This window comes from Cibotium barometz, chromosome 56 (assembly GCF_041138505.1).
Source record: "Cibotium barometz isolate CiBa-2024 chromosome 56, ASM4113850v1, whole genome shotgun sequence".
Lineage (NCBI taxonomy): Eukaryota > Viridiplantae > Streptophyta > Polypodiopsida > Cyatheales > Cibotiaceae > Cibotium > Cibotium barometz.
Window position 1 is genome coordinate 5,894,701 of NC_141101.1, and position 19,308 is coordinate 5,914,008.

General features: G+C 45.8%; 2 protein-coding genes across 2 annotated transcripts in view; one reads left to right on the forward strand and one right to left on the reverse strand.

Moving 5' to 3' along the window:
• LOC147606832 (uncharacterized) overlaps positions 1-19,308 on the reverse strand; it is a 46,248-nt gene that overhangs the window by 7,744 nt on the left and 19,196 nt on the right. The gene's annotated exons all lie outside the window — the stretch shown is intronic.
• LOC147606833 (uncharacterized) lies at positions 885-2,481 on the forward strand. Its single transcript, XM_086791241.1, has one exon. It carries the CDS (start codon positions 1,782-1,784, stop codon positions 2,241-2,243), a length of 462 nt encoding a protein of 153 aa, XP_086647367.1. The 5' UTR covers positions 885-1,781; the 3' UTR covers positions 2,244-2,481.

The window sequence follows — 19,308 nt, forward strand, 5'->3', positions numbered from 1 at the left end:
TTTGTCGTACTCTTATTGAGTGTAATATATCCTTCAATGTGTTAAGGACAGACCAATGGAAAAGAATGGTGAAAGCAATTGCGCAGGTAGGGCCTACTGAGACGTGGACAGGTCTTGAGTATACAAAGATGCGTACATCCATGTTGGATGAGCAGAAGGCCTTGATAGACAAGGCGCTCACTCCTGTGAAAGCAGGTTGGCAGGAGTTTGGATGCACTATTATTTCATATGGGTGGGCAGACATTCGCAAGAGGCACATAATCAATATCCTTGTGTCATCTTGCTTGGGCACCTATTTCTGGCGTGCCGTGGATGCAGGGAGAGCAGGAGACAGAATCACAAGGGAGTTCATTTATGGCCACATTCGACAGGCTATCCTTGAGGTTGGGGAGGACAATGTTGTGCAGGTGGTGACCGACAACGCCTCTAACTGCAAGGCAATGGGTCAAATGGTCGAGGCAGAGTTTCCACATATAGTGTGGACTCCATGTGCTGCCCATTGTCTTGATTTACTTATGGAAGACATTGGGAAGCTTGTTTGGGTGCAGCCCATTGCTGCAGATGCTGTAAAGATCACCACCTTCTTCCGCAAGAAGCATCAGGCTCTTGCCATCTTTTGGAGCAATAGCCCTTTGGATATGGTGAGACCCTCCAAGACCAGGTTTGCCTACATACTCTTGGTCTTGGATAGGCTCTACAAGATAAGAGATTCACTATCATCAACAGTTGTGGATCCTGGGTGGCGACAGATGCATCATTCAGAGGATGAGCGTACAAAATGCTTGCAGAGGCGGATCCTGGATGATGATTTTTGGCAGCAAGTTCATAGCCTTTCAGTTGCACTTAAGCCCGTGTATGTCCTTCTCCGACTTACAGACATGGAGGGCTCAACTTTGTGGCTGGTCTTTCATTTGTTTATGCAAATGAAAGACCATGTTGCTCAGTGCTCCATGATGACTGCTCAACAGTAAGCAATAGTTCTAATTTCTTCCTCTTTCTTTGATTTTTATGACTTCTCGATTCTCGATTCTCATGACATGTCAGGACTGACATGTGTACACTTAGCACTATAACCTAAGACATGTATTTTCAATCTCTCATTTTCAGACGAGGTGAGATCTTGGACATTGTAGACAAACGGTGGACATTCATGAGCCGTCCCATCCATGCGATGGCTGCCATGCTCAATCCTCTCTACAGGTCGCCAGAGCTATGGAATAATACTGCTTTGAGCATGAAGCAGTCAGAGTATGTTGGAAGGATGTTCTCAGAGGAGAAGCAACTTCAGATCGATAGAGAGTTCACCACTTACATGAGTGGTATTGGTGCTTCTCATTTGCGAGACTTGTGTCATTGAGGAAGGAAGCCATGAAATTCCCTTTGACATGGTGGCACTCTTATGGAAGGGTTGGTCTTCCAAACCTTTCACGCTTTGCTCTTCGTGTTCTATCTCAGGTAACTTGTCATTAATCTCTAAAGTATAGTCTTCGCAAGTGAAGCTTGATGTTTTAGCATTAAAAGATTTACAAATTTGCTCGCATTGCACTCATTTTTGCACAGGATTGCTCAGCTGGAGCATGTGAGCGGAACTGGAGCTCATACTCTCTTATACACACCAAGATTCGGAATCGCCTTAGTACTTCTCAATTAGAGAAGTTGGTGTACTGCAGAGCTAACATGAGGCTCGTGCGAAGCTACCATGCTTTGGGATCACCAAAGCAGGTATAAATTGGAATTTGGACACAAGAAGAACTTAGAAGTAGAAATTTTTTTCTAGTTCAATGAATATCCAATATGCAATTTGTGGCATGTTTAAACAGGTTGATCCAACACTACTCAAATTGGTAGATGAACCCAGCCCGGAGCTTGTGGATCGGCAGATTAGAGATGAGCAAGATGAGATTTTGAGAGCTTTACGTAGAGAGCTTGAGAGCGTGGATCGTTGTGTGACCCGCTCACGTGCACGATCTCTCAGCATTCCTCTACGCCAGGCAGCTCTAGATCCAGGCTCTGCGAGACGAGAGAGCATTCGCAGGGGAAAGCTTCCAGTTCGTCGCACCCAGCAGAGGCGTGCAAATGAGGCTGTCGAACTCATTCACACTCAGATTCCCGAGGCACATGACGAGGATGCACTGGAGCTTGTTGTTGCTGAGCCAGAGTTCGATGAAGAGGGCAATGGTATCAATGATGGAGGCATGCTCTCTTCAGAAGACTCATCATCTTCATCTGATGATGAGATTTGAGACTCTTGCGTCTAGACTCTAGAGTCTAGACAACTGTAGTGTTTCATTGTTTTGCTTTTTGCACTTGTGGACCAGGACATGTGCTGTAGACATGATATTTGTACTCTCTTTTATCATCTATGACTTTCATAGTTCTTGCTTATATCACTATGACTGTTGACATGAGGTATTGTGTAATGGGCTTTGTAACTGATAATTGATTTAAACTTTAAGTAATGAGGTTCAGTCTTTATTTTAAGTATTTTGGTTGCTATGTCTACAAAATATTCAGGTTTCTAGGACTGTTTACAAATTACTGTTTACGTACCCGTACCTTAAAATTTGTTCCGTACAAAAGTACGTTCTGTACGTACTGATAGCATGTCGTACACTACGTACCTTTCCACCTTGATATACATATATGTATGTATATATACATATATATATATGTATATACATATATATATATGTATATACATATATATGTATGTATATATATGTATATATACATATATGTATGTATATATATGTATATATATATGTATATACATATATGTATGTATATATATGTATATATATATGTATGTGCTGGTACAATAGGTACAGCAAGTACAAATGCTGGTACAGTAGATACAATGACTAGTACAGCAAGTACAGTGGCTGGTACAGCCGGTACGGTGGCTGGTACAGCAGGTACAGAGGCTGGTACAACCGATACGGTGGCTGGTATAGCAGGTACAGCAAGTACAAATGCTGGTGCAACAAGTACAATGGCTAGAAGTCATAATAAATGATTAAATACCCTTGCCTTCAGTATTTCTTCGCGATGGAAGCCTCCAAAACAGTCTCCAACAGCCGGTATCCTTCATGGGCAGCCTTCAAGTGAGAGAGAAAGAGAGTAGCCATCATTAGGGAAGCCTGTAACGGTGGTAGAGGCTAGTGTGCAGCAAGAGAGCCTCCCTTAATGAAGAGAGAGGGCTCCAATTTATAGATTTGGGCCTCCCATGAGCTAAAATGGCAAGAGAAGGCTACGATGACAAGTGGAGAGCCACACAATAGCTGAAGTGACAAGTGTGAGGCCACTTGTCTCACTTTGATCCACTTTCTAACAAGTGTCAGGCCACTAGTCTCACTTTGGTCCACTTTCTTGCCACATGTCCCAATCTAAGAGATGGGTCCTTCCATAAACTTTTTCTCTAAAAATATCCCAACTGGTAGACATTCTGTCATAGGCACTTTGCCAACTCTTGGTGTCTCCTCAATTCCAGATGTAATGACGCGAACAGAATTTCCATCGGAGTCGGGCCAAAAATAGCAACTCTCCTAAATTTTAGGAGTGTGGTCCTTTGTATTCTAGGATAATCCCCCATCCCCAAAGCTTGTACTTTCCAAATATTTAAACATCCTGGAGTCCACCACACCCCTTTCAGACTGGGAAATGTCCAGGCTGGTGACAGATCACATACTGACACTTCGGGCACTTATTGAAGAGGGCAGGGCACATAAGAGAAGGATATACTGCTGCTTTGTGGACTTCCACAAAGCCTTCGATACCGTACCATGTGCCAGGCTTATGCACAGATTGCATGACACTGAGGTACCCGAGGATATGCAGTGGGGGATATATGCTTTGTATGAGTTTGTGACAGGCAGAGTCCGAGCTCCAGGCGGACTATCTGATAGGGTGACCAGCACGATAGGGGTGAAGCAGGGATGCCCGCTATCGCCCACCCTCTTTGGACTGTACATTGAAGCGGTCTCTGATTATGTAGACAGATTGGAAGGCCCAGGGGCATGCCTGGCAGGGGTGTTGATACCCATCTTGTTATATGCTGATGATATTGTTCTAATCTCAGACTCTCCAGAGAGATTATAGAGACACCTCGATGCATTACAGGCTTTCTGTGCGGATAAAGATCTGACAGTGAACCTTGGGAAAACCAAGGTTATGGTGTTTAACACCACACAGGCATGGGTGACGAGATCAGAGCCTCAGTTCACTTTTCGAGGGGAGCCGGTAGAGTACATCAAGTCATATGTCTACTTGGGAGTTACTTTCACACGACCGTGTTTCTCCCTGAAGGAGGCAGTGATAGCTAGATTAGCTCGAGGGCATGCAGCCTTGGGGGCACTTGAGAGGCAGTGTTCACACATACAGTTTCAGGAGCCACGCACCAAATTGTGGCTATTTGATACGCTTCTCACACCGACCCTCCTGTACGGAGCTCCAATTTGGGGACCTAGTATACATCACAGATCTCAGAGAGGGACAAATGAGGGATGGAGGCAAATGGAGAGACCACTGATTATGATGATTGCCCGCATGATTCGGAGCAAATCGTCAGTACCACATGAGATTGTTCGAGCTGAGCTGGGTGCCCCACCAATAGTAACCGAGGCCCTATTCCAAGCAGTTACCTTTTTACAGCGGCTATGGGAGCTCCCTCAGCAGAGGTACTCCCGATTGGCATTGACCTCATCCATACAGTTGGCAGAGGATAGAGATACTCATTGTTGGTACGCTCAGATGAGATCATGGTTTGACCTACATGGTTTGCGGATAGAGGCACTACCACCCTTTCAGTACAGTCTGGATTGTCCATTTTTGGATCTCACCCGCTCAGAGAAAAACCGCGTGATCAAGATGGATATCATCATAGTGGACACAGAGAGGGCATGGACTAGCCCCCTTGAGCCCTTGGGCACGAAAATGGCTCATCACAAGAGCCATTTTCTACACCTCTCACTGGATGATTTTATCACCCACCCGGCGTACATGGATGTACACCTATCACATGGGATACGTTGTGCCATTGGACAGATCCGGACCTCATCACACCAGCTGCGGACTGAGACAGGGCGATATGTGCATCAGATCTTGGATGACCACATTTGTCAGCTATGCTACCACGAGGTAAGAGACAGAGGAACACTACATTTGCCGATGTGCAGTCTATTATGAGATCCGAGGGAGATATCACTCCCTCTTCCAAGAGGGTTTTGGGCCGTTACGCAGGGTCATGGAGTTTGAGGATCAGAGATGCCTGGGATTGTTTCTACTTGAGCTCAGGAGACGCAGAGAGACTCTCTTGGCAGACAGGAGGCCGAGCCATGATGTACCTAGACAGAGGACCCTGACAGATTTCTTCGGCACCAGCACTAGCAACCCAGCCCACACACCTCCTGATACCTCCTCCATTGAGCTATCAGGGCACCGACCACGCTCCCACGGAGTCACCACTGATAGAGCAGTTATCTTATGTCGTGCTCGTCGGCCACGCCCACCAAGATCCCGACCACCACGGCATCCTCACCATCGCCAGATCAGAGCCATTATTGCTCGGCATCGGAGGCGCCTACCTCACTTCTACGACCTCTCCATTCTAGACAGCCCCATGGCGGAGATACTTGATCTAAGGAGAGGGCAACACTTCAACTGATCAGCATACATGGATCTACCTGATATACATTTTTCAGTATTTTCTACTCATTATCATCTTGGAGTCTTACAGTTTTGTTCTTATAACTGTAGGACAATCAGTTTATTGTACTTTTTAGTCTCATTTAGTTGTTCTCTTTGATGAGATACCAACTTCAAATGTACTCTCAGTTTTGGTCTCATAGGCCACTATGGCCTCTTAGAGACGTTAATATATCATTTCATTTTCATTTCTCTCTCTCTCTTTATATACAGGATGAGGGAGATGCCCACGGAGAGATTATCCCGTCGAGCTTTTGAGGCATCCAAACAGCTGGCCGAGACTAGACAGTGGTGCTTCCAAGCACATGACTCCTTCCTGTTCGGCTTTACAAGATCTCTGCAGGTATTCTGGTCACATCCTTATTGGGGATACATCCACTATCCCAGTTCACAGTGAGGGCAGATTGGAGATAGTTCCCGATGGCAGAGGGGGTAAGCATTCCTCCCAAGTGTTGTATGTTCCATCACTTGATTTTCATTTGTTTGTCAATGCATCAGGTTTGGAAGACTGCCATATGGGTGGAGTTTGATGAGCATTTTGTTGCTCTCTGGGACAAAGCAATAGGCCAGGTAGTTTGGGAAGGCAGAGTGGAGAATGGAGTTTACAAACTTTCAGCACTCTCTCTCCCAGGTCCTCAGTTTTGTGATGAGTGGCAGTTTGGTAATGGCCACTTAAGTGTGGATACACTACAGGTGCAGGCTTTCCCGGACCAGATGGTGGATGGCTTGCCAGATGACGGCAGTAGTTGGCAGGAACTTTCCAGTACAGATGTTGGTAGTTCTTGTGTTCGTCAATCAGAGGAAACTTTACAGGTAGCCTATGCTTTGATGTCTCGTAGCATTCGGGACAAAGAAATTCATGTAGTTGAGGAAGCTCTTTCCACGGGGACCTATTGGAAGGCTAGGCAAGTGGCAGTTGATTACTTGCAGGAGGAGGCGGATGTTGCACATTCTCCAAGCTTTGTGGTTCCGGATTCAGAGGGGGTGGTTTACAGGTTTTTGAAGGCCTTGAGTGGTCTTCAGCAGGTTTCCAAGACTTGGCATCCCACCGTAATAATTGTTGATCCTTGTGAGTAGTATGATGCCTCCTTGACTAGGAAGCAAAATGGTTCATTGTCTTGGTTGATGCATACTAGATTGGACGGGAGCTTCCTGATGAGGCTGTTGAGCTCATGTTTGTAGAGGCCTCTTTGGGAGGCAGGATTGCGTATCTTGTGGTTTCTACAGCATGCGAAGGATCTTGGACTCTTTTACACAGGAGGGGGATTGATGGATGGAGTGACTCGGTTTGGGGAGGAGAGCCAGACACGAGGACCTTGACATCAGGCTACAGTTTTTCCCTTGGCTCAAGAGCGGCTTCATGGAGCAGTAAGTGGCAGCCAACTATTGCCTTGTCATCGACAGAGGCAGAGTACCACGCTTCTTGTGTTGCTGCTTGCGAGGTGGTAAAGTTGCAGAGGTTACTTGGCGGGATTGGGTTTCCACTGGTGGACCCCACGGTCATCCAGAGGCATTTTGTTCGTGAAAAGATCGTTGCTGATGACATCTTGCTACAGTTCTGTTCGACAGAGGACAGTGCGGTGGACCTCTTCACGAAGTCTCTAGCTCAGGCTATGCTCCAGCGGCACTCCAACTTAATGGGGTTGGTTCCACATCTAGGAGCTAAGAGGAGGTGTTAGCAGTCATCTCCTGTCTGTATATTTACACCAGGGCCTCTATTGTGGGTGTGCCCACCCGATTTAGGTGTTTTCTCATCTTTCCCCACTCTCCATATTTTTTCCCTATTTTTTCCAGGTGTGGGAGGCAGTATTGGACCTGTTGGTTGTACCAGATGTTGGCCGACTGGTCACTAGCTATCCCGACTTTCCCTATGTGCTGGCCGACTACATATAGCTGGCCGACTGGAGGGAAACCAAGTCGTGTGACTTTTTGCTATTGTCGGTTGTCTTTACAGCAGGCCGACTGGCTGATAGGGACCATATAAAATGGCCCCTTGGACCCCCACTCTTTGTATTCTTGTATCCGGGATTTCTCGTGTATATAGCATAGTTATACGCTTCTCTCTCTCTCTCTCTCTCTCTCTCTCTCTCTCTCTCTCTCTCTCTCTTCTCTGCGTTTTTCTGCAGTACACTTGCTCTTGTGTTTTCAGATCTTGTCTTCATCTCCACTGCATATTCTAACATACGACCGCATGGTCTTCCATCAATCGAATCTCCAATGCTCGCATCTGCAACTCGAGCGTCGAACTCGATTGTGGTGGTAACTCTCCAGAAGGGTTATCCAGAAGAGAATCTGCTATCAGGTTTTGGGAAAGAGAAGGAAAGAGAGAAGAAGACAGAGAAGAAGGGACTGGAATACGGATTCTTTCTTCCAAGGCCAAGATCTGATTTGCGATGAATCAGTTTTTGATTCCACACATAGACGACATTCTTGATAAGTTGGATGGATCGGCATGCTTTAGCCCAATTGATCTCAAGAGTGGGTATCATCAAGTACGTGTGGTGTCCGAGGATATACATAAAACCGCTTTCAAGACAGCATTTGGGCTTTATGAGTATCTTGTTATGCCTTTTGGTCTTACAAATGCCCCGGCTACATTCAATAGAATGATGGATCGCATGTTCTGTAGGTACAAGAAATTTGCAAGTGTCTTCTTTAATGACATCCGAGTCTTATTAAAGACCAAAGAAGAGCATAGAGCTCATTTGACTATTGTTTTAGAAGAACTCCGTAGGCATAAACTCTTCTTAAATGCAAAGAAGAGTGAGTTCTTCTTGTCATAGATACACTATCTTGGACATATTGTGTCCAAAGATTGAGTGTGGATGGATCCTGCAAAGATTGATGCAATTCGGAATTGGCCTAAATTGAGATTGGTGCATGAAATCCGTAGTTTTCTTGGATTATGCTCTTACTACCGCAAGTTCATTCAGCACTTTCATGGATTGCTTCTCCATTGCATCACTTCACAAAGAAGAAAGCTATATTTAAATGGACTGCTATAGAGAGAGATGCATTCCTCAAATTGAAAGATGCAACTACTACACATGGTCCAATGTTAATCATTCCGGATTTTCAGTGTGAAATGTGATGTATCTGGAAACTGCATATGAGCTGTCCTAAATCAAGAGGGACATTGAAACTGCTCCTCACTGGAGACCAACCACAATTGGAAAACAAATGCACAAATTTAGACCACTTAACCTTAACAATTATGAACAACATAAGCATCCACAAATTTGAAAATGACCACACACAACTTGATACCACCACTGGGGCTGGAAAGAGCCGAACCCCCCTCCCCCCCCCCCCTCAATACAAATTGTATTTCTTAGAGTATTTGATGATTACAAGTTTCTTGGGCTTATAAGCCAAATTCCTCCATATATGGAATGAATACAAATGAATCCAATACCATAGGTGTTGCCGGTGAAGAGACAAAATGTTGATGAAGACCGTGTCACAGGCAATCTCTCACCTTCACTAGGCTAGGCACCCGCTCTACACTGGTCTTCTAGGACCGTACATCAACAGGCACGCCCGTACTAACACCTGGCAGGGTGATCCACCGCAAAGGGAGGAAAATCTCGTTCTCCCAATAAAAGCTTATCTCCCAAATTTCCCAAGCCCACTGACCTTCACTGGCTCTCAAAGCTTGAGAGTACAGTCAAGGCAAGCCTAGGAAAAATAGGATTTCACAGAATCCCAAAAGAAAAAGAGAAAAGAAACATTTGCAATAGAAATTCTGCAAAACAAAATAAAGATATTTGATTTGCACAAAAATCTTGCTGGACAAGAGTAGAAAGAATATGGGTCTAAAGTGTGAACTATTGCCTTCCCATGTGGAGTTGTATGGTGCAACCGGCAGGCTGGTTCAAAACAGATCGGGCAGGTACATGATGTACGGAGCTATGCTCCCTGTTGCACAAGGGTTGAGAAAGAGAGAGAGAGAGAGCTAGTGATGTCGGGTCCTTGCTGCAGCTCCTTCGAAGAGAGAGAGAGCTAGTGATGTCGGGTCCTTGCTGCAGCTCCTTCGAAGAGAGAGAGAGTGCAGTCGGGTTTGCTGCAACACCTTCGAAGAGAGAGAGAGAGTGGTTTTTGGTACTTCGTTTCAGCACGCCAGCAGAGCCAGCGAAAGAGAGAAGAAGAGTTTTTTCGACTCCAGGAGAGAGAAAGTTGGTGAAGGTTCTTTCTTCCACGCCCTTCCCTACGTGCCCCCTTCCAATCGAGTTACGTGTGTGATTTACATGGTAAGTACACGACTTTCTTCAATTATATTTTTGGGCACCCACACTTATTATTGCCCATGGCTAGAAGTTTTAATGAATGTGAACACATAGCCTTATAAATACAAAGGTTAGTATTAGTTATAAATATAACCTTAGAAAGTGGGTTAAAAGTATACTTAGCACCTGTTCATATGCAACACAACATGTCAAAAGACAGGGCAAGCTTCACGGCTCACTGGCAAGCGTCCCCGCTCAGTACGTGGTACATCATAACAGGCAGATACGCAAATACAAGTCACACGAAAAACAGTTTCAAACATGCAATGCACGTGCACATGTAATGGAAGAAATCTCCCTTTCATGAAACTTGTACAAAACATTCTTGTCGGGCACAAAACTGGCACGACAGAATGTAAAAACCCATGCCTTCCTATGAAGTAACAGTCCCATAGGCAAGACGCGATACAAACACGGGTCCTTCCATGGAGTGACAATCCCATGGACAAGATATCGTCTTGGTCATACACGAATGGCACGATACAAGCTCCCGTCCATATAGCACGATCCTGGTCACACACGGGTGACACGAAACTAGTTCCCATCCATGTGACACAAAGTAACTGGCCCTTTCACATGAGACACCGGCCTAGCCTCATGTGAACATGGCACAAATCTGGCCACTCTATGGAGTGACAGTCCCATAGAAGTGGCACCAGAAATGGAGATGGGTGGCCAAATGGTGACAGACATGTTGTGGCTAATGCGAGCCAGACTACATGATGCAGAGCTCCCTCTTGGCATTTATGAGAAAGAGCTCTTCGTTGTAATTCATGCACTAACCGTATGGAAACATTACCTTCTTGGGGCTGATTTTATTGTGAAGACAAATCACCAGAGTTTGTGTAACCAGTCCGGGGACTTGGAGCAATAGACAAACACTTCATGTACCGAACAGAACTTCAAAACATAGCGGAAGAATCACTCATAATACACAGACACCGCATTGAGCCGAAACGGCCAACCCCCCGTAAGGACTTCTTTATTCAAATAGAAGCTTTTACAAGAAGCCAAGGTGCGGGTGCAAACTTGCATTGGATTTTCCACAAAGCTTCCACAAGGCTTTTGCCCCGATCACTATCCAGACCAAGATACAAATAGCACCAAAAGTTGTCCAAAAGGCTGTCCCAAACAGTCTCAAAATCAATCCAAGCACCGCCTGCTGCACAGCCAGGACTGTATGGGTACTGAACTGTACGGCCAACGCACAGGGACACCTACAGTCAGTTGTACGTACGACCAGCGCTAGGAGGGGGGAGAGAGCCGACTGCTCTGCTGTGCGACCAAATAGAGCCTGTAGTCAGCCAGAACCACCTAATGTACTTGTTGTACGGCCAACGCTGTATATAGGAGAGAGGAAAGGCTGCTGCAGCCGGCTAGAACTGTATGCGCATGATCAAAAGAGAAACCCCTCCCAGCGTTTTATAAAGTCAACCAGCTCTACTTTTGGGTGGTGCTTTTCCTTTCTACTAAAAGTAGCTGGGCTGGCCCAAAATATCAACTTTATGCTTTTCCTAGCTTGTTGCCCAAGTTTCCTCTAGGCGCCTCCTTCTGTCCTCCTGTCCATGCCCAATAATAATAATATGTCCAGCCTGTCATTAATGATGTGTGAACACATTGACTTATAAACTTTGCAAGTCACTTTGATAAATAAAATCCCATGGTTCTCATGCTGTGTAGCCATCTTTCAGACCAAAATTTGCCAGTGAATGCTTCAACTTTCTTCCGTGGAAAATCTATGTTCTCACCTTGGCTCTGTTTAGTGTGCGAAACACTGATCAAGACTAGTGAAGGGACCAAATGGTGACATCCCCTCCCTCTTATAAAGCAGTTGTACACAACTGTATAAGCCTGATTAGCAGATGCACTGCCATCTGTAGTATTTCATAATCCGAGCATTAAAGCCATAAATCCAGATCCACGATCCAAAGTTAGATACAGGCACAAGAGCCAACCGTATCGAGAAACAAACTTTAGGCATATCCCAAGTCAACAACTTGATAATCGCCAAACACACAAGCACAAGAGCCAACAGTGTCCCAAATATTTATAAATCCATAAGTAGCTTAAAGTACCTACAAAATGAAAATAAGCAAAACACATAGCCACAAAACATCTTGCCATGCCATTGGACTGCAGAAGAGCAACACTCCTATGATCCATACGCATGCCCAAGCCAAACATGCTTCACATGTCCATGTGGTTCACCAAGGCAATGACCCTTCCATGAAACCATACATGCTCGCCGGAGTTTCCTCTTTCCTCGAGACTTTACTCACTAGGGTCACCAACCCTTCCATGAGTCCAGATACTAACTTAGTAGAGTCACCAACTCTTACATGAGTCCACAAGATCACCAACCCTTAGTCACTCATTAGGGTCACCAACCCTTCCATGAGTTCATGAAATACCCACCGGACAGAGTCACCAACTCTTCCATGATTCCATGAGTTCAAATAGTGAGCTATCAGAGTCACCAACTCCTCTCACTAAACAGAGTCACTGACTCCTCTCACTGGACAGAGTCACCAACTCTTCCATGAGTACAAATTCTCACTCACCAGAGTCACCAACTCTTTCATGAGTGCAAATACTCACTCACTAGAATCACCAACTCTTACATGAGTGCAATATAACATAAGAGAAGAATAAATCACACGTAGAGAGATGCTAGTTCTCCATAAACATGTCTACGACAGATAGATTTACAAGCATTTCGGTCGATAATAGAAATCCATAGAAAAATCCTCGATCCATAAGATATCTAGAAATCCACTACATTCCATAGAACCAGGAGCGAGAAAAACATACTCCATCCCAGTAAACGGAATGATAGAGCTATATATAAAGTCCAAGAATCCCTTGAGGCAATGATAACCATATAGATGCGCCAAACCATCGTATATGTATAAATCCACAAGCAAAGATATGCCAAAAACTTAGTCCCTAGTCCTTGGATATATCCGTATGAAAGCCATATATCAACCCATTAATATTGTTTACCTGAAATAGTTCAAGGCAAACAAACAACACACAATTCTCCTTGTACGGGCATACAAGCGTTCAGTGTCTAAATACACTCGCAATAAATTGCAAAACTCAAAGTATACTTAGCTTTTCTTTGCCAGGTTTGTCAAGAAGCCAAAAGACATATCTCCTCAGCATACGCATAAGATATAGCTCCATATAGCTTGCTTGTAAACTTGATTTGCAATCCACAATAAACCATATGGAAAGAGTGTTGAACACGAGCACATAAAACCAACTCCATACTTCGAGAATAAAATCTATCAATCCATAAATCCTTAGTCCAAGATGTCTACTACTCATGCCCTTGACACATGACTACTTCCATAAGCTCAATAAGTTGGCCAAGCTTAATAGCCAAAACTGTTGGTCAATGTGGTCCCCACTTCTGATCTTTTCTCTTTCTCGTTAGAAGGAAGCCTTTGCTCCCAAGAAAGCCTATGCTCTCATACCACTGTAACTGGTTCAGGGACTCGGAGCAATAGACAAACACTGCATGTGCCGAAGAGAACTTTAACACAATGGAAGAATCACTCATAGTACACAAACACCGCGATGAGCCGGAACGGCTGGCCCTCCATAGGAACTTCATTATTCAGATAGAAGCTTTTACAAGACACCAGGGTGCAAGTGCAGACTTGCACCAAAATTTCCACAGCATCCACAAGGCTTTTGCCCAGATCACTATCCAGGACCAAGATACAAACAGCACCAAAAGCTGTCCAAAGGCTGTCCCAAACAGTGTCAAAATCAGTCCAAACATCGCCTGCTGCACAGCCAGGACTGTACGGGTACTGAACTGTATGGCCAGCGCATGTAAAAGAGCATCACCAGAAGGTTGTACAGCCAGCGCACAGGGACACCTGCAGTCAGTTGTACGACCAGCACTAGGAGGAGAGAGAGAGAGAGAGAGAGAGAGAGAGAGAGAACAGTCAGCTGCTCTGCTGTACGGCCAGAGAGAGCCTACAATCAGCTCCTGTACGGCCAGAACCACCTGCTGTACGGCCAGTGCTGTAGGAGAGAGAGGAAAGGCTACTGCAGCCGGCTAGAACCATCTTCCTTTACATATGGTTTTGACGGCAGGTCATATGTTGGTCAGCCAGCCCTTTTCACATCCCAAAATATCATCAAAAATGTCATTAAAGAAGTTCATATTGTGCCCAATGTATGTCCCCACCAATAGACACATTTCTTACCAACCCAGGAGGTATGAATATCCTCTGATCGACCACTCTGATGGCAAAGCACAGTCGGAGATGCGTAGACCCAAAGATCTATGAGTGGCTTTAGGCATGATGTTAGCTTTGGAGCCGCCATCATCCACTATGACCGCCACTTACTGTCACTGTCACTCTCAGGCTTTGGTGGTTCGCAACTGTCGGGGCTGTGAAGCACACTCTCCGCTCTCACTGGTCTTGCCCACCACTACGAGAAGCTGGGACACATCAAAAATGTTGTTAAACAAACTCACATTGTGCCCAATGTATGTCCCCACCCTTGGTGCGTGTCCTCGGCACTTCCTGATGCCTATTGGGCTACCAAAACTGCACCAATCTGCCCATACATAACCTCTAAACTTACCCTTTAGGAAGTTGCAAGTGAGATGCGTGTCCATGTGCCGCCGGATTAAGGTATGCACGTGACACCATCCTCATAAGCTTGTACGAACACATCAAGCATGGGCACCAAGCCCCTCAGTGCCTCAAGGAACCTCTCACTCACTAACAAGTCACACAAATCAAACAAGTCATGGTGATTATGTCCAGCTACTGATCGCAAGAACGGAGTTCCACACAGGAAGATAAGTCACCTAAACTACTCTACGTGTTGTGTTCATATAGAAGAACATCCAGTCATAGTCTTGTTTGACTACGGCAGCACACAGGATGCTATCTCTCATCTCTGAGGGAGTAGCCCAGCAAGCTCACTTGGAGTTGACTCCAATAGACAATGCATTGCCGATTCAGCAGAGACATGAGTTTTGTGAATTCAGTCAGTAGCATGTAGGGCCAAGTTAGTTGATCCAAAAGGTGAAATTCGTGCGTGATGTCATAGTCATAACTGAAAGAGGCACAAACGTGATTTTAGGAATGAGGAAATTTCATAGATTTTAGACCACAATTGTAAGCATATGTTGATCATGTTCCTAACTTTGTCATCATCAATAATGAAACCGGTACCCCACAAATTCCTCTCCTTTCTAGTATGCTGGTGACGCAAGAAGTTCAAGCTAGGGTTTCTTGTGCTCGATTTTGTCCTCCAATGCAATCACTACAGTTAGGCAGTCCTCCTGACAGTAGTTTTTAATTGGTAGTTCTCATTTACCTGTGGCTGATAATGTGAATGAATTTTCTCATGAAATTTTGAAGCCTGTACCACACAGGAGGAAAAAAGCACGGAGAAAATCTACCAACAAGAAGACCACCAGACATGAGCTGTTGAGATATTGAGCTCATCTAGTGAGGCGGTGGACACTGATGACCCACCTGGGAGATAGGCCCCACACTTACACCACTGGCATGGTTGCGGCCAGTGGGATGACAAGCTGTGTGACAGCCATTCTAGAGACTGGCATAGTTATAGCGCCAGCTCATTTAGTTGGGTTCACACTATAGAGAACCCTAGTATATATTTGGTTGAGTACCTTTTCATATCGTGTGTACTCTTATCTTTGTATATGGTGTGTTGAGTGTTGTGTGAAGAAGAAGAAGATCTTCAACCTCTCACCTTGTGTGTTCTCTTTTAGGGTTTTGTGAGTGTGTGTGTGCTTGCACCACACATTGGAAGGAGAGCTTCAGTATGTGTAAGTTCACCGTCTTTTGGTATTTCCTAATCTCATGAAGAGCCACAAGGGTGAGGTGTTCACTCATTTTCAGAATTTCAAAGTTATGGTTGAAAAGCAAACAGGAAAATATGTAAAGTGCCTAAGGTCAGATGGAGGGGGAGAGAACTTCTCCAATGAGTTCTCTGAATTTTTTAAGAAGAATGGTATTCGGAGACAGTTTACATGCAGATACACTCCGCAGCAAAATGGAATTGCTGAGCGGAAAAACAAGCACATTGCTGAGATTGCGCGAGCATTGATGGGAGAGAAGAATATGCCACATAGCTATTGGGCCGAGGCTATTTCTACAGCAGTTTACATCATGAACAGGACTCCAACTGCAACCATACATGATGTAACTCCAAAGGAGAGGTTTACTAGCAGAAAACCTGATTTGTCTCATCTAAAAGTCTTTGGATGCATTGCATATGTGCATGTACCAGATGAGCTGAGAACTAAGCTGGATCCAAAAGCTGAAAAATGTGTGTTTATTGGGTATTCCCTTGAGCAAAAGGGATACAAGTGTTATAACCCTGCTACACGTGAGTTGAGGGTAAGCAGGAATGTTGTTTTTGATGAGATGAGCAGCTGATATGCTGCTGAAAAAGAAGCTGTTGGGGCTGATGTGAGTGGGAATGTGGTTGCACAGAATGCAAGTCAGCAATCACAGTCTTAGAGTGGACCAGGAGAGTCCTCATCTAGTGGTTCAGTTGATAGACCATGGAGTGGCAGGCTACGTCATAATACCAGTCCTGCAAATGTGATTAGTACATTACATAAAGGCAGAGAGAAAGTGGTTGAGCCCCTTAGTATGCCTGACATTTTTGCAGGGCATTCTTGTGTTGATGGAGAGTCTAGTGACTCAGAGATGAGTCTTGATGAGGATCTTGGGATACCAGCTATGAGAACACCTGGTGTAAAGAAGGCTATAAAAGCCATGAATGCAAAGCTACAAAGATCTGGGAGAGTGAAGAATCCTGTGCAGAGGTTTACCTATGATGGTTATGTGGTACATCACTATGCATACATGGCAAAAGTTGTACAGGTTGTAGAGCCCACATGCATTGATGAGACTGTTGGAAATGTGTGTTGGAAGAAAGCTATGGATGAGAAGATGGATATACTATATGGAAATGAGACTTGGGATTTAGTGCAATTGCCTGAAGGCAAGAAAGCCATTGGATGCAAGTGGGTGTACAAAGTAAAACATAACGATAATGGAGGCATAATGTCACGTGCATCCCGCACTTGGATGCCACGTAGACATTCTGTACAGAAGGTGCAGGACCTGGGATGGTGAACTGGTCCCATGTGAGCCCAGTCCGGGACGAGTCAGCCAGGGATCCATCTCAGTCGTCCGAGGTCAGGTGTGCATTGTCCTGCACATGAGTCCAAGGTCAGGTGTGCATTGTCCTGCACATGAAGCAGTGCCAGTCCGCGCTGTGAGTCTCCCTCTGGAATGATGTCGGATGTGCTGTGTATCTGGTTTGCAACTGGATGCCAGACATCTGTAGGCAGGTAGTTTGCATGTAGAGATGGGGTCAGCCCATAGGGCTACCCCAGGACAAGGGTTTGCATGTGCATACTTAGATGGGCATGGGGGAGGTATAGAACCACCCCCAAGGGGCCAGGAGGGCCCAAGACGTTGCCCACCAGCCAAGGCAAGGGCTGGAGGGGCAGTCGGCCAGCTCCAGAGCCTCTGGACAGGCAGCCGACAGAGGGTAAAGACCCTAGAACAGAAGGCGGCCAGGTGTAGGGGCAGTCCCCACACCTCTGCGTTGAATGCCCAGCAGCCAGGGTGCTGTCCCAGGGTCATGCGCAGGCTGGACAGGGGCTAAACCAGTGAGAAAACACTTTATTGAGTGTGAAAGTATTTTAATGATGAAACTCAGTCGTGGGTGCTTCCTGAAACCAGCCGACTGCATGAAGGGAGGGGTATAAATACCCCAGCCCATAATCCATGTTACCATCTCATAATTCACCAAGAGCCTCAAGCATTCAAGGGCCAGGACAGCCAAGGGTTTGCTAAAGCTAAGGGGTGAAGGACTGAAGGTCAAGGGCAGGTTTTCCAGCCAAGAAAAGGTCAAGTACTTTGTATTTGTTTCAGATTTACATCATTCTAATAAAGCAAATACACCATCCGTGGTGGGGGCCCTACAGAGGGTAATTGGGACCCAATACTGTGTCCTTCTCCATCTCCCCCTTCTCTCTCTATTTTCTGCACATCGTCTTTCAGTTTTGTGCGTTAATTCCGTCGCGAAAAGAGTGCTGTTTTCTGAGTTTTGAAGTACCGATCCTTCTCCGAAGCTTCCGCATATTACAGTGGTATCAGAGCCTACTTCAAGGACGAAGATTCAACAAAGAAAACCAGAAAATTTTTCGCTCGTGTGGTTGGTTTTTAGACGCCGGTGGACTACCCCTTTCGGAGTGACTCCTGTCCCTCGAAGGACGGTTGGTTTTTAGCCTCCGGAAGCCTCCGGAAGTCTCCCACACAGATAGTGGATGGTCAGATTGCGTTCCGGAAAGGAACTGCATATTCCCGCTATGGCGAGCTTTGGCGACGAGAGAGAACCAGAACCATGGGACCAGAGTGCACCAGGCAGCCCAGCTAGGGCACCCGGCTTGAGTGTACAAGACATGTTCCAGCAGATGATGCGAGCAATCGCAGACCAGACAACCAAGTTGGACGAGCAGAAGGCGCGGATTTTGGCTCTGGAGGAGCGTTCTCGCTCTCCAGCGTCGCGTTTTCCATCTCCTCCTCCCTCTCCTTCCGTACCTCAGATACCAGATCCTCGTCACAGGGACCCTCTCGAGGGGTCACAGCCGCAGTCAAGCTCCTTGCTTGAGATGCAGATACGGGCATTGGAGATTCGACAACGAGAAGACGAAGCCATGCGACGAGTGGAACACGAGCGTTACCTCCGAGCTTTGGACGCCAGATTGACACCGGCGGCGCCCTCGAATCATTTTCCCGAGAAAATGAACTTCAGTAAGTATAATGGTAAACTCGATCCCACTACTCTGTATTCATGGTTACATCAATTTGAAGCTTACTTTGCCGCAGTTAGGAAATCAGATATTGACAAAGTGATCTTAGCCAGTTGGTATTTGGAAGGTGAGGCCATTCCTTGGTGGACTCAGTGGGCTCACGCCCACACCAGATCAGGTATGGCAGCTTATGGGTGGGACGAGTTCGTCCGTGACCTTAAGCAGCGGTTTTTACCGCCCCACTACCTTGAGCGACTCGAAGACGAGTTCAGGGGTGCGCGTCAGAATGCGCAACCAGTCCTTCAGTTTGCCAATAGAATTTCGACCTTGTGTCTACAATTAGGCTTATCTGATGCGGACAAGAAAGGGCAGTTTTTGTATGGCCTGGACACGCACATCCAATGGGAGGTGCGTATGTTTAGACCAGCCACCTTTGAGGACGCACTCTCGCTTGCGCAGAGTGCAGAAATGAAACACAAT